We start from the raw sequence: 13118 nt of genomic DNA on the forward strand, positions 1-13118 counted from the left end.
ATTATAAGAAATCTGAGAGTACCAAAAATATTTCTAGTACTACAATGCAATGAAAATTATGTTTTTGTCCACGAACGTTCTTTTTAATCGACTGGGACAAAAATAAAGTTCGTAATAGCGTAATAAAGATCTGTTTGGTCTCCTGATATGCCGAGGAAATCGCGACGTCGCGAGTTTTATGAAGTATTCTTCCAACCCGGTACTTAATTACAATTACGGCCGTTTTTTTTAAACAGCCCCAAAGTGGTTTTGTTTGGGAGGGTCTTGGGAGATAACACACGACTTTGCCAGACGATTTATTGTGGGTAGAACCATACGAGCTTTCATAAAGTCGCACAAAGGGCTTTTCTTGTCGGAAAAATGTTTATAATAAAAGTCGGCAAGGGTAGTAAGTTATTTGCTGTTAATTATTTGAATGTTTCGGGTCTTGTAGATGTCAGTTTTTTTTCAAAGAATATTTCTTCGCTTAAAAAATAGACTCACTTTTCAATCAATGCCTTAAGCTTGAGCATGACAGCGGGTAGAGAATTATGACAACACTGCCGTTCGTATTTAGCCGTTACCACCGGTGGTAACGATTTAGCACGTCCTAAATGACATTTTTTGTATTTTTTTTTTATTTTAGGCATATTTTATAATATTTTGTCAGTTACGAGTGGTATGTCAAACATAAAATTGTACAGGTATAAATATCTCAAACATATTTGTCCTAATAGCACATTTTTGTACCTGGGCAGTCAGTTAATTTATAATGTCCCAAGTGCAATGTGTTTGACTAAAATGTCTGATGTTACTGTAGTGGAAATACGATACTTTGCTTCATAATCCAAACCCAACTACAGGGGTGTAGATAGTGATTTTAAATTTAAATAAATGAAATGAAGGTTATTTTCGAATGATGGTTATAATTTTTATATTTACTGATAAAAGCAGTTTCGTTTCTTCTACAATAATTAACAGTTATTTGTATATCTACTGTTTCATTATACATACAATGACGTGACCGTAGTTGCTTGAAAGTTTCGTTTTATTTTCTTTTGCCTAAGATAAGAAACAAAAATTATTACTAATTTTGGTGGGGATTCCTGCATAAAATACTTTATTTTAATCTTAGACCGTGACTAAATTATCGTTTTTTTTTTCACTTTTGTAAATACGATCATATAACACGCTTCTTTTCCAAGCAATGTACTTTCATAGACACAAAGATAAAATATGGTTACAAAAAGAGTAACATATTCAATCCTTTAATCAAACATCAAAACATTTGTACGACTAATTAGAAACTATATCACGTAGGTTCATTTGAATCGATTAGATAGTCAAAATTCTACCGTGAGATTCTTTCTGTCCTAACGAAGTATTGATTAACGCGAGTACAATTCCACTGGCCATCAGATTTTGTTATTCAAAAAACTTCTTCCAGGAACGCTAATCGTCAAAATTTCAATAAGTCCGTAGAGGCCTTATCGTCAAACGCATCGAGCATCGGACCCATCGTCACTACGTCGAAGCAACGGGATATGTCTTCTATGGGTAAGGGGAGAGAGACAGAGGATTGGGGTGTACGCCCGATTTAAGCAGGGAAAACCTGATTATGCGCCTCAGCAGCGGCACGTCGAGCTAAAATCTTGGGAAATACGCAAGTAACACTTTAAAACGTTGTCATTCTCGAGTACCTACTTAATGAATAACAAGTGGCATTCCAGTTCGGTTTATTGGCTATCAAACTGCGTCTTCATTGCGATTTGAATGTCAATCGAATTAAATTTATTCGGTTATCTGGCAGCCGTACATTGTATGTCAATAAATAGCGAAATTATTTGTTTTGTTTTTTATGTTCCATTGGAATTTCACGAAATAATAGATGATGACCAACACTTTCAATTTTCTTTTGGTCGGAGTATATACTTGCATGACGTTAACCAAGAGTAATTTTATGTTGGTGTGGTTATACGGTAATATGGCTGTGATTATAAAAGTGTAGTTTATGCATGAGCTCGTCCTGGCATGTTATTAAATAAAACAGTGCCTTGGATATTAATGTACAGTCTGATCGACTTTATTTCAGGAAGTATATCGGGTTTACTCAAATGCACAGATGTACTTGAAATTTATATAGCGTATTAGCCAGTGCTCCCTCTGTGCGCCATATTTTTTTGAAATTTTTTTTGAATCTGGATTTTGAGATATTGTTGTTGAAAGTTGTTCATTTTAACATAGGTTTATATGGCGAAGATGGACGGTGCGGCTCTTTTTTTGCCCATAACTGAGAAAAAAAATGTTGAAATTGTGAAACAAAACTTTTCCATAGATTATCTTATTTTTGATGTAAAACTAATGTAAGTTTTGAACATATTACAGCTGTATTAATTAGAAACAGAAACCAATAATTGCATTTCTGTCTGACTTGAGGATTAATGTGGCAACGTCGCAATCAGCTGACAGCAAGGAGGGAATACATTTGAAAGACTTGATAAAAACGAAATTGATTTCAAACATATACATTTTTCCTAAATCCCATGTACATTGTTATCAACAATAAATTATCCACGACAGATGATTTTTTGTAATGTTTTTAAAAAGTTTGATTAATTAAAAAAAGACTAGGAAGCTGTGATATATTTATTGGAATAAAAAATACAGTTGATAAATCCTTTTAATATATTTAATGGTTTATAAAATCATCGTAATCATTACCCAGCAATGTTTAGGGTTACATAAAGTTTTCTTTACTTGATTAATATAATTAGTAATACTTGAGATAAAAGCATTTGTACGGAATAACAAAGAAACATAAATATTTCTCAGCAAACTTTATATCTAACAAATTAGTTATAGTTGCAAAACTTTTGTAACATTACTAAAATAGAGATTAAAAACACGAACAGTGAATAATAATGTAATTTCTATCACAGAACCTTCAAAATTGCATCCAACATTTTCTTTGGCTTGGACGAGAGATGGGCGCGAGTGTCATTTCATTTCTTTCGAACTAAATTAACATAATTCTAGTTGTTTTACCAGTTCCCATGATTTACGGATTTTAAATAAAGGATACAAATCTTCGCGAGGATAATATGATATATTTGCTATATATAATAATTATATTGTACATAGTTTACACACAATACATTTTTGAACGCGTACGCATCTTTACCCGAATTTGACTCGCAATATCTCCGATGTCCGAGGTCTGTAGGTTCGCAGTGTGTCCAACTGCTAGTAAATTATTAAGAAACATTTGTCATTAGAAATTTACACAGATGTGGCATTGTCGACTAAAATTTATATAGAAACTACAACTAACTACAGTTTATGTCACACATTCAAAGTTTTTAAGTTTCTCGTCCATTAAATAAGCGGTGTCATCAAGCCGCCCGTGTAAATCAGAAGTGGGACGGCGCGCCACTGGTGTGGCCGAGTGCAGCTCCGCGCGCCGCCCGCCGTAGTTTTATTGTGTGTTGTAAATGGGTCTGGAACTAGAATCCTGTGTGGGTCTCTAACCTTAACAATGGCCCCTTTGCCTGCCAGTATATTTTCGAAATTTGTTGGCGAGAACAACGCCTCGAAGGCGAGCTGGCGTTTCGTGCCCTCACAGCGGATTTTAGCGGTGCAAAGTCGTTTTTTCGTGAAATGGAATGTGCCTTACCCGTCCGTGGAGCGGATTGTTCGGGTACGCTGGATTGAATATGTGTTTACATTTGAATAACAGGTGATTATGGCGTGGATGTGTTTCAGTGGGGCGCTTTGGCGCTTTAAAGTGATCATTAACGGCGTTTCTACCGCCTAAGCGGGTAAATTTGCTTTTGGAACCAGTTATATCGCTCCACACTGATTTTTTGGTATCGGTGTGTTTGTTGTCACCTCGATATCTAGGCGTGAAAGTATAGTTTTGATATTCGCGATAGGATTAGCTTCAATTACCGTGGGAAGAAAGTATAACCAAAGAATTGAGGACCAGTAGAACAATTATTACCAGAAAACATACGAAAATGTAATTCTTTATTCGGTGAACATCAATTTTCCTATTTTTTTAAGTGATTTTCAAAAAATCTGTGAAAAAATTCGTATAATTGATTTATACGTCGTTATCCCACAGTGTTTCTTATGACATATATTGCAATTAAAAAAAAAGTTATTGCGTTATAAAAAGTGGGAAAAGTGCAGTAGAAGTTTCTTAAATATGGCGGTTTAAAACTTGCTGGGATATTTTAAGCAAGTCTATTTACTTAACTGGGAAAGAAATAAATGTGACTATTCAGAATCAGCTTCTTCTGAAATCAGAAACAGACTGAGAATTTTTTTAATAATTGATAAATGTTTTGTTTTTAATATATGACAATATATTATTTACATTGTTATAGTGGCTATATACACGGAAAAAGGAACATTATAAATTTACACAATTGTAACACTATTAACTATAATTTATAAAGAAAATTCGACAAACTACAACTTGTGTCACATTACAAACAAATTATATTCAATCACTTTATATTTTTATACAGTGAAATGGTGAATAAAACCTGGTATTCTTTGGTGAATTTTGAGAGGAGTCTTTCCTATAAAGTACTGTCTTATGTTTTTCGAAATAAGCTTGATTTTCGAGTAAAACTTAAAAAACGAACTGAGACACTTCGATATTCGAATATAATGCTTTTTAAAATTAGATAGTGGGCTGCGATAGCAACTTTGACACCCTGAGCAGTTACAAGAAAGAATAAATAATGCTTTTCATCAGATTCAAGCAACAATAAATTTACATTTTCGTTACTAAAAAGATGTCGGGCCTGTGTTCGTGGAAATGGAGGTATTTTTGAGCATTTACTCAAATAAAATCATTAAAATGATGACTAGTGTTATTAATATCTTTATTCGAATAAATAACCGAATGATTAGTGCTTGTCATGTCATTTAAGTTAAAGTGTTTTCAGTTGGTTTCTTAAATTTTACTCGAAAATCAGTCTTTTTTCGAGAAACAAAAAAGTAGTAATTTGTAGAAAATTAAAAGACGAATCCGAAAATATCATGGTTGTTACCGTAAAGCAGTGGCGTACTATTTTATTTAGAAAAATATGCCACCGATACCCTGTAACTCCGCCACTGGAGCATGTGAATTTTAGAAAATGCACTCAGATTTTGGACAATGTTTACATAGATACATGTGCCGAATTTCAAATTATTTCACTTACTAGTTTCTAAATTATTTAAAAAAATTAAAAATATTTTTTGAAGTTTAACACCCCTTATAGGAAAGCCCCCCCCATAAAATTCACCAAAGAATACGAGGTGTCATTTTTGGTCACCATTTGTGAATCACCCTGTATAGGTACCGAATAATTGTTTGTTAAATAAATACTAATAAAATTTTAAAAATGTAATAGATTTCCTGCGAAAGTTTCTATAAATCGTAAGTTTTACTATCACATTTTTATAGTAATTTTGTAAATTATTACAAATTTAAGACAGTATTACATATTACCCAGTTTGTCTGAGACGACTGAATGTCGTTGAAAATGTTTCCTTTGCTGGTAGTCTGCGATGAGGAAATCTTACTGCATATTCTCGGTGAGCCGCCGTGGCATTTCCATCACAAAAACCATATAACAAACTGTTCTATATAAAAACAGCATCATTTTTTATTTTCAGTAGGGCCGTATTAATTTTTTTTATAATTTAATTAGTCCGAGTCCCCATAACTCCGCCACTGGTTGCTTGCGGGACTTCTACTTCTATGGAAAAATGGTATCTTATAAGACGATGTGTCATGTCAAATTTGACTTAAATAGCGTTCTTCATTTAGAAGTTATTTACAAAATTTTGTACAAAGCATTATTTCCGTATTTTCTTTCGAATTTCTCAAATATTTCTGAGTAAAAAACCCGTTTTTTTTTAAAAGGGTTCGTAATTATGTGTAGTTTTTATTTGGTACCTATATTAATATTCTTTTGGCTGAGTTTGAATTGTGCTAGTAAGATATCAGTGTCTACCTTATTAAAATAAATAAATAAATAAATGGTATATATCAGTTGTGACGTGGACTTATGAATACAATCTTAATTGTTGGAAATGAGATAAAAGGAAAAAACATATGTGACATATCAGTTTCGAAGCTAATGGGAGTGTCGTAATATTCACTGAACTTTGTTTCACACGTAACAACAGAATATAAAGTAATTAGTTTTATTTAAAAACTATTAAAACTGTACTATACAAAGAATTTTCAAAATATGACCTTTACTTATCTGTCTATGCCCATAAATAAGTAAATTAGAGGATGTTGAAACATATCCCACAAAACCAACATTAGTTTTTGACATCCTAATAGCCAGAAGTCGATCCAACAGAAGTAGACTTCATGTTCAATTATAATATTCGTGTCATCTCTGCTCATGACGTCGTGTACGACGTTGTCTTGTTGATACGTACTATTGTACAACTAAATACATCTAATTGATCGAGTTGACATGAACCCACGCGCGATATGTCGCGCTAGTAGCTGGAGAAATAGACGTATCAGCTTTGGAAAAAAAAATTAGTATTAAAATGCTGTGCGAAAATGTTATAATGTGATGGTCTAAATATGTATAGCGCTAACGTTGTTTGCGTAAACAGGAAACTGAATTCCTTTTGATCTAGACTGTATAATTGTGAATAAACGTTGTTTTTCAGGCCGATTCCGTGGATGTTTCAGGTTTTTATTAGATTCTTACAAAATTTGGTGACCCATCAAAATTCCAATAATAAAAATCTAAAGTCGACAATAAATTAGATCTATTTTGTAAAAGTATTATTTTACAATGTGTTTTGACAGTCAAAGAGATATCAAATATTCAGTCATACATTTTTTATTGTTTTATGGAAATTCACAGCATTAGTGTCGCTGCATATGTGTGTAATTTGTTTCGATTGAAAAATAAATACAAACTTATTTTGCTCAAAACAGAGCTATTTTGAACATTTAAATAAACGCGTAGTCTTTGCAAATTGCTAATTTGTACTAAAACAATAAGACTCGTTCAAAATATAATTAGCTTTTAAAAAAATCTAACGACGAGGAAAATGTAAGCAGTATACTTCATTAGTACGCCACTGGTTCGAAGTAAACTTTTTGACGTTGCAAGCCATTTTGTTTACAAAATTTCGTTCCAAAATCATTATTTGTTCTGAAAATATTTAGATGGCATTTATTTTTAAACCTGCAACACCCTCATAACTTGGTTTGTATAAGGAAATATTCTTATAGTTGAAAGAGGAAAACTCTTCTTTCTTCTTTGTTTAGTAGGTTATTGCGCTACACCCTGTATGGAATACATCCAAGTTACCACTATTACCATTATATAAAATTACATTCTGTCATATGTAGTGTTTTTTTTTTAAACTAACGAGCGTTCAAATAAAAACGTGGTCGAAGTTGGCTCTGACACATTGGACGTAGGGCGTAGCTTATAGCGACCAACTTAACCTCATTTCTCAACGAGCTGTATAGCAGCTGTCAGTTTCAATAACGTTAATGACTATATAACTTTACTTTAAAGAATAATCGTGATAACAATAACAAACAATTAAAGGAGCTGCGGAAAGTGTCCCCCTCCTTGTTATAACACTTAAATGAAACCAGGCTTCATCAGAAAAAAAGGTGATATTATGAAGTTCACCGTAGTTGTTTAAAAACCATTCACAAAATACAGGCCGTCGCGGAAAATCAACTTCATGAAGTTCTTGCTGACAAGTTAAACGATAGGAGAACAAGCGCAAATCTTTTTTTAACACTGTGTGGCAGGTACCGACTGATACTCCCACCATTTGTGATAAAACACGTACAGAAGTTCTTGGCGCATTTTCCATTATTTGTTGGACATTTTCTTTTAATTCTTCAGTCCGCTTTTTAGGTCGGCCGCTTCCTTCTTGTCTTGTTACACCGCCCGTTTCACGAAAAACATTAACAGAACGCTGAACTGCACTTTGAAAAATTTTGTACTCAACAACGCCGGGAAATTGATTTTGAAATTCTATGAAACATTCCTCAATAGAATACTTCCATATTCCATCAATCTTGCGTCCATTTCTAAAGTAGGACTCTATGATAAACACTTTTTGTTCTTGAGAAAACACCATTTTAAACGCTTTTTAAAACGAAAATATTCAAATTGATAGCGGCGATATAGCGCTTTGACAGATGACATTTAAGTTCATTTGCTATACGCTACGCCCTACGTCCAAATTTTCAGAACCAACTTGACCACGTTTTTATTTGAACGCTCGTTCCAATATGCTGTTGTATTTTTTACTTTGTTGTAAAGGCAAAGCTAATTCAAACAAATGAAAAGAATTTTAAAAAATCTTATCAGATCAAGTCAAAAAAGTGATTTATTCACAAATGTTGTTAGTTTTTCTATACAGTCTTCTGTTTCTTGAAATATTTATCTCTCATGAAAGTTCAATTTTCCTCGATTGCGCTCATTAGAGATCTTCAACCCCTTATTTTACAACCTCGTTTATATTATTTGACATCCGCAAAGGCTACTCATCGTTAGATGCTGTTTTATATTGCGAATTTCTTTATAAATTGATTCATAATGTCACTTCAAGAAGTTATCGAGTGTAAATACACAACTACATGTATTGTATTGTCAAATAACTTCACGAATTAATAAAATGCACGTTTCGCTTCTGTGACAGAAAATCAGAAAAAGGAGAAAATGGAACACGCCTCAGTTTTACAGACTTCTACCGTTCCGCCCAAAACTAGCCCAAAACCTCGGGACTCCACCCCGAGCGTCTAAAAATAGCTCGCTAATCAACCGCATCGCGATCGTATGCGTACGTCGCCGTCGTGAAATATATAAAATACGATGTCGTAATAATTTAAAATAGCGCATGTCATTGCATCCGTCGCCGGTTCAGCTGACTTTATGCATGGCTAGGTGCAATGAATGAACTGGTTGCCGCGATGAGCACAGATGGCAGCACCTCGCAGGAAGACGCGGCCAGGCTCCTGTCGGACCGCGGGCGCTGTTGTCACGTTTACTGATTTTTCGGCAGATCTGCCAGTTTCAACTAATTTGTGTGGGAATTGTCGGCAATTTTTACACGAATTTTCTACCGCGCTTGTACATAAATGATGTTACATTTACGATAATGAGAACCAAAGAAAACTAATTTTATATATTTAATGATTAATAATACATTCATATATAATAATTTCGATATAATAAACGTGTCTCAAGATTTTCTCCTGTATTTTTTTTTGTATTTTTAACTATTTTCTTATATAAATTAGGACATCACAAATGAAAATATGTTGACGTTTTTCGCTCAAACTCCTTGACTTTGGCATCAGAGGAAAAATACACAAATTTCTAGTACGTTGTGGTTGTGCTCGAGCATATACATACTTACATATTATAATGATAATATAATCTTATTTTTTTTAAGTATTTGTAGCATGCAAAATTGGAAATAGTAAATAAATTAATATATTCGTTCTTTTCTTTAACGCAGCACTTAGGTAAATTAAATTAAGGCGATCTACCGACATTTATTTGCTAAATTTTGCGCGTACTTCTATCGGTATATTCAAGGTCCGAGGTGGCAACACCGCAGGGAACTGGCTTTCGCGTTTTTATTCTGTTTGGGTACCTGCGCGATATCTGCGTGCATATCTTGCCTGATCCTTATCTGCCTAGGCATATGTTTTTCGGATTCGAAATTATCGTTACTTGATATCGTTCATCTCTAACGTTCGATGTGATTGGGAAGGGGTAGGAATCGCAGTATTGAAATGCTATAAAAAGACTTACAAGATCCCTTATGGGTTTAAATACGCCCATTATTTTCATCCTATAATTAAAAACTTCTTTCGCCGCTGTTTTTTCTCATATAGTCAACATAGTCGTTTTTGATGCATATCGACGTGATACTGATTTTGAAAAGAATTTAGGTATTATATACTGTGAATTTCTACCGAAAAAATGCCTCATCTTCCATTCCATTGCATTACACTTTATACATCATTTAACTGTCACATAAGGTCATGTTATAGTTATTAAAAAAAGAAATGTATTCAACAATTGTAAAAATTGTGTAAGTGGTAGATAAGAAAAATAAATCGTATATATTTTCTTACACGCAAAACAACTGCTTAGTTTTTTTTCTGTGTTGAATAAAAGAGTCTTGTTTTTTAGGCATCTGATTAGTTTCTTCACTGCTCTTTTTTAACATTTTCCATAATCACAATATTTAATTGCATTTTTTAATTTCGTTCTTATTACATTTACATTTTTTTTATTTGTTCCTCACACGTAACTTGCATTACTGATAACAACCGAAAGAGACATGTTGCATGTGTTATCAAATATATACGGGGTGCAACTAAAATGCTTGGCTGGTTCTGTGTCACAAATTATTTAAAAAAGTTCCTACAAAATTATCGTTTTCAAGACAAAATTGTTAAAAACTGCTAATGTGACTACTTTTGATATTATTTCATAACTAACATCATGTCATGATGAGTTGTTGTCATTTTATCTTCTAAAATGTGTATCCTATCGACAGAAATTGCATTTTTATGAAAACTTTAGTGTAATTTAAAATATCTTGGAGGAGAAAAAGTTGCAAACGAAAATTCACCTCCAAAACTACCTCGGTCTTTGAAAAAATAACTGTGGCCTGTGGTATACCTTGCAATCCTACAAAAGTATATGGCTATGGACAGTCAAAAGCTAAAGATGTGTACCAAATTTGAATGAAATCGTAAGAACTATTTTTTGTAGAAAGTATTTAAAAAATTCTCCATCATTCTGTATCTTGGGAACATTGTTTTTCTGAACTTATTATGTTTACACAAACTTTTTTGTTAATTCCAGACGCATAATCTGCCGCTAAAGCTCGGCCAATCGTTTTAGTTACACCCCGACACTTTCCGGAACGAATTCTAAGTTTCTTTGTTTTTCCAGTGGCGTAGCGGTACTGAGTTGTACGGACTGCAGCGGCAGCAGCACCGCCTCGAGCGACATCACCGATCCCGGGTCCCCGTTCAGCACTGCGTCCAGTCATTCCGAGGACTCTGGCTCACAACCAGCTAAAATGCCCCCCACACAAACTGCCCACCACCCCCTCTGGTCCTGGACGCCAGAGGAGGGGCCGCCGTGCAAGCGGTCCCTGCAGGAGAAGACTACGACTAATACAACTGCCTTCACGAAACGCTTCAAGCCCGACGATGAGCCGAAGAGGAAGCAATCACCGCCATGCCTGAGCGCGGTGGCGGCCAAGACGCCACCCTTCGCCAAATTCGCCCTCGCCGACCCCAACGACAAACTAGCCAATACAATTAAGAAGATAGACAACCCCAAAATGCAACAGGGTAAGATAACGGAGTACTTCAAGTCCCAGATCAAGGCCAACGGCGTGAAGAAGGAGATCGTCAGTTTCGTCAAGCAGACGGAGGTGAAGAAGTTCGTCTCGCTGGTCGACCAGCAGACCCAGTTCAACAGTCTCAAAGCGCAAACCATCCGCAAGGACGGGAAGATCGTGGTGAAGAAGACGACCCAGACCAAAGTGAAGAAGGTAACGTCGGTGACGGTTCCGAGGAAGATCCTTCCCGCGCCGAGCAACATCTCGGATAAGATCACCATCAACGAGCAGCTGAACGGCATCGCGAAGTTCGCGCCAACGGTAACGCTGACCGCGCTCAGCTTCCCTCCGAACTACACGTATCTGCAGACCAAGGCGCCCAAACCCCCCGACAGCCCAATATTCGTGCCGCAGTTCGCGACCCTCGCCAACGATAAGATCCCCATCCCCATCATCAACCGGACGCCGTGCCTGAACGTCATCCAGCCGGTGCAGAAGGTCACAACAATCAACAACTTCAACTGTGTTAAGTTAAACGCCACGGTAGTGCCTCTGATGAAAGTGAACACCCTACCGCCTAGGATCGGACTGGCGCACCCCGGCATCGCCAGCGTGCTGGGCGGCCCAGTCGCGCTCAGCGTGGAGACGGCCGTGCCGACGGTGCTGTCGGCCAAGCCGAAGTTCAGCGAGACCAGTATTACGAATTTCGTCGCACCAAAGCAACCGGTCAGTCCGACCGTCCGCGCCGACAACGTACCGAACAAGTGCCGGACGGAGGACAGCTCAAGGACAGAGGAGTGCACGACGCAGGAGATATTCGGTGGGGACGAGGAAGTGTCGCGGACGCAGGAAAAGTCGCCGACGCCGACAGACTCGGACAGTGGCATATCGAACAGGGAGTGCTTGGAAGTGAGTGTCGGTGAGAATGTGGCGGTGGAGCAGCAGAAGTCGCCCATCCTGTCGCAACCGAAGACAATCAGGTTCCCGGCCAAGCAGGGCGCGAAGGAGGATGGGAAGTCGCCGCAGCATTCGACCGACGGCAGGTGTAGATGGGCCGAGTGTGATTCCCGATTCGACACCAGTGGGGCCTTATTAGAACATCTACAGGTAAGCAGGTTCCCTGAAATTGTGAATGTCCTCAAAACTAATTTCCGTCCGCTCAAAATTACTTTCTGTTGTCAAAAATAGATCCTCTAGGCCAGTGGTTCCCAAAATGTGGATCACATGGGTAGAGTTAAAGTTTTAACAAAGTATAAAAAATAAATGTTTGTTTTTTCAAAACTAATTTCAACTTTAAATTTTACATTTACTGCAGGGGCAAATGTTTTAAATCGATTTTACTTACAATTAATTGTGAAATATTTAAAGAATGTTTTTGGTGATGAAATCAGTTAACTTGATATTTTTTTTATAATAATTTGAGATTAAGAGAAAATTTACAAATTAGGCCAGGAAAATAAGCTGGGAAATTACCTTTTCGCGACTTTTTGTTTCGGCAAGCTGAATTTATCACTATAGATGCTAAATATTATGTACAATAACATATTAGTTTCCACAGTCATAAAAATGGGGGGAAGATTGTTTACAGGCTGGTTAATTGTATAATTTTTACATAAATTTACGTTTTTCGCTTATAACTTTTTTCTATTCATTTCCACGAGAAAACAGTAAAGTACTTTTTTTTCGTCTTCAAAAGACCTACAAAACTAGCCCTCGAGCGTCAAAAAATATTGATTAGATCAAAAGTTATAAACAGAAGA

General features: G+C 36.0%; 1 protein-coding gene across 1 annotated transcript in view; it reads left to right on the forward strand.

Moving 5' to 3' along the window:
• Window positions 1–13118, forward strand: part of LOC111691686 — a 150131-nt gene that overhangs the window by 125308 nt on the left and 11705 nt on the right. Inside the window, exon 2 of the mRNA XM_023454899.1 lies at window positions 10962–12465. Within this exon, the coding sequence (XP_023310667.1) occupies window positions 10962–12465 (1504 nt within the window). The remainder of the gene's footprint in view (window positions 1–10961; window positions 12466–13118) is intronic.

The sequence above is a fragment of the Anoplophora glabripennis genome, unplaced genomic scaffold (assembly GCF_000390285.2).
Source record: "Anoplophora glabripennis isolate ALB-LARVAE unplaced genomic scaffold, Agla_2.0 scaffold452, whole genome shotgun sequence".
NCBI classification, from domain to species: Eukaryota; Metazoa; Arthropoda; class Insecta; order Coleoptera; family Cerambycidae; genus Anoplophora; species Anoplophora glabripennis.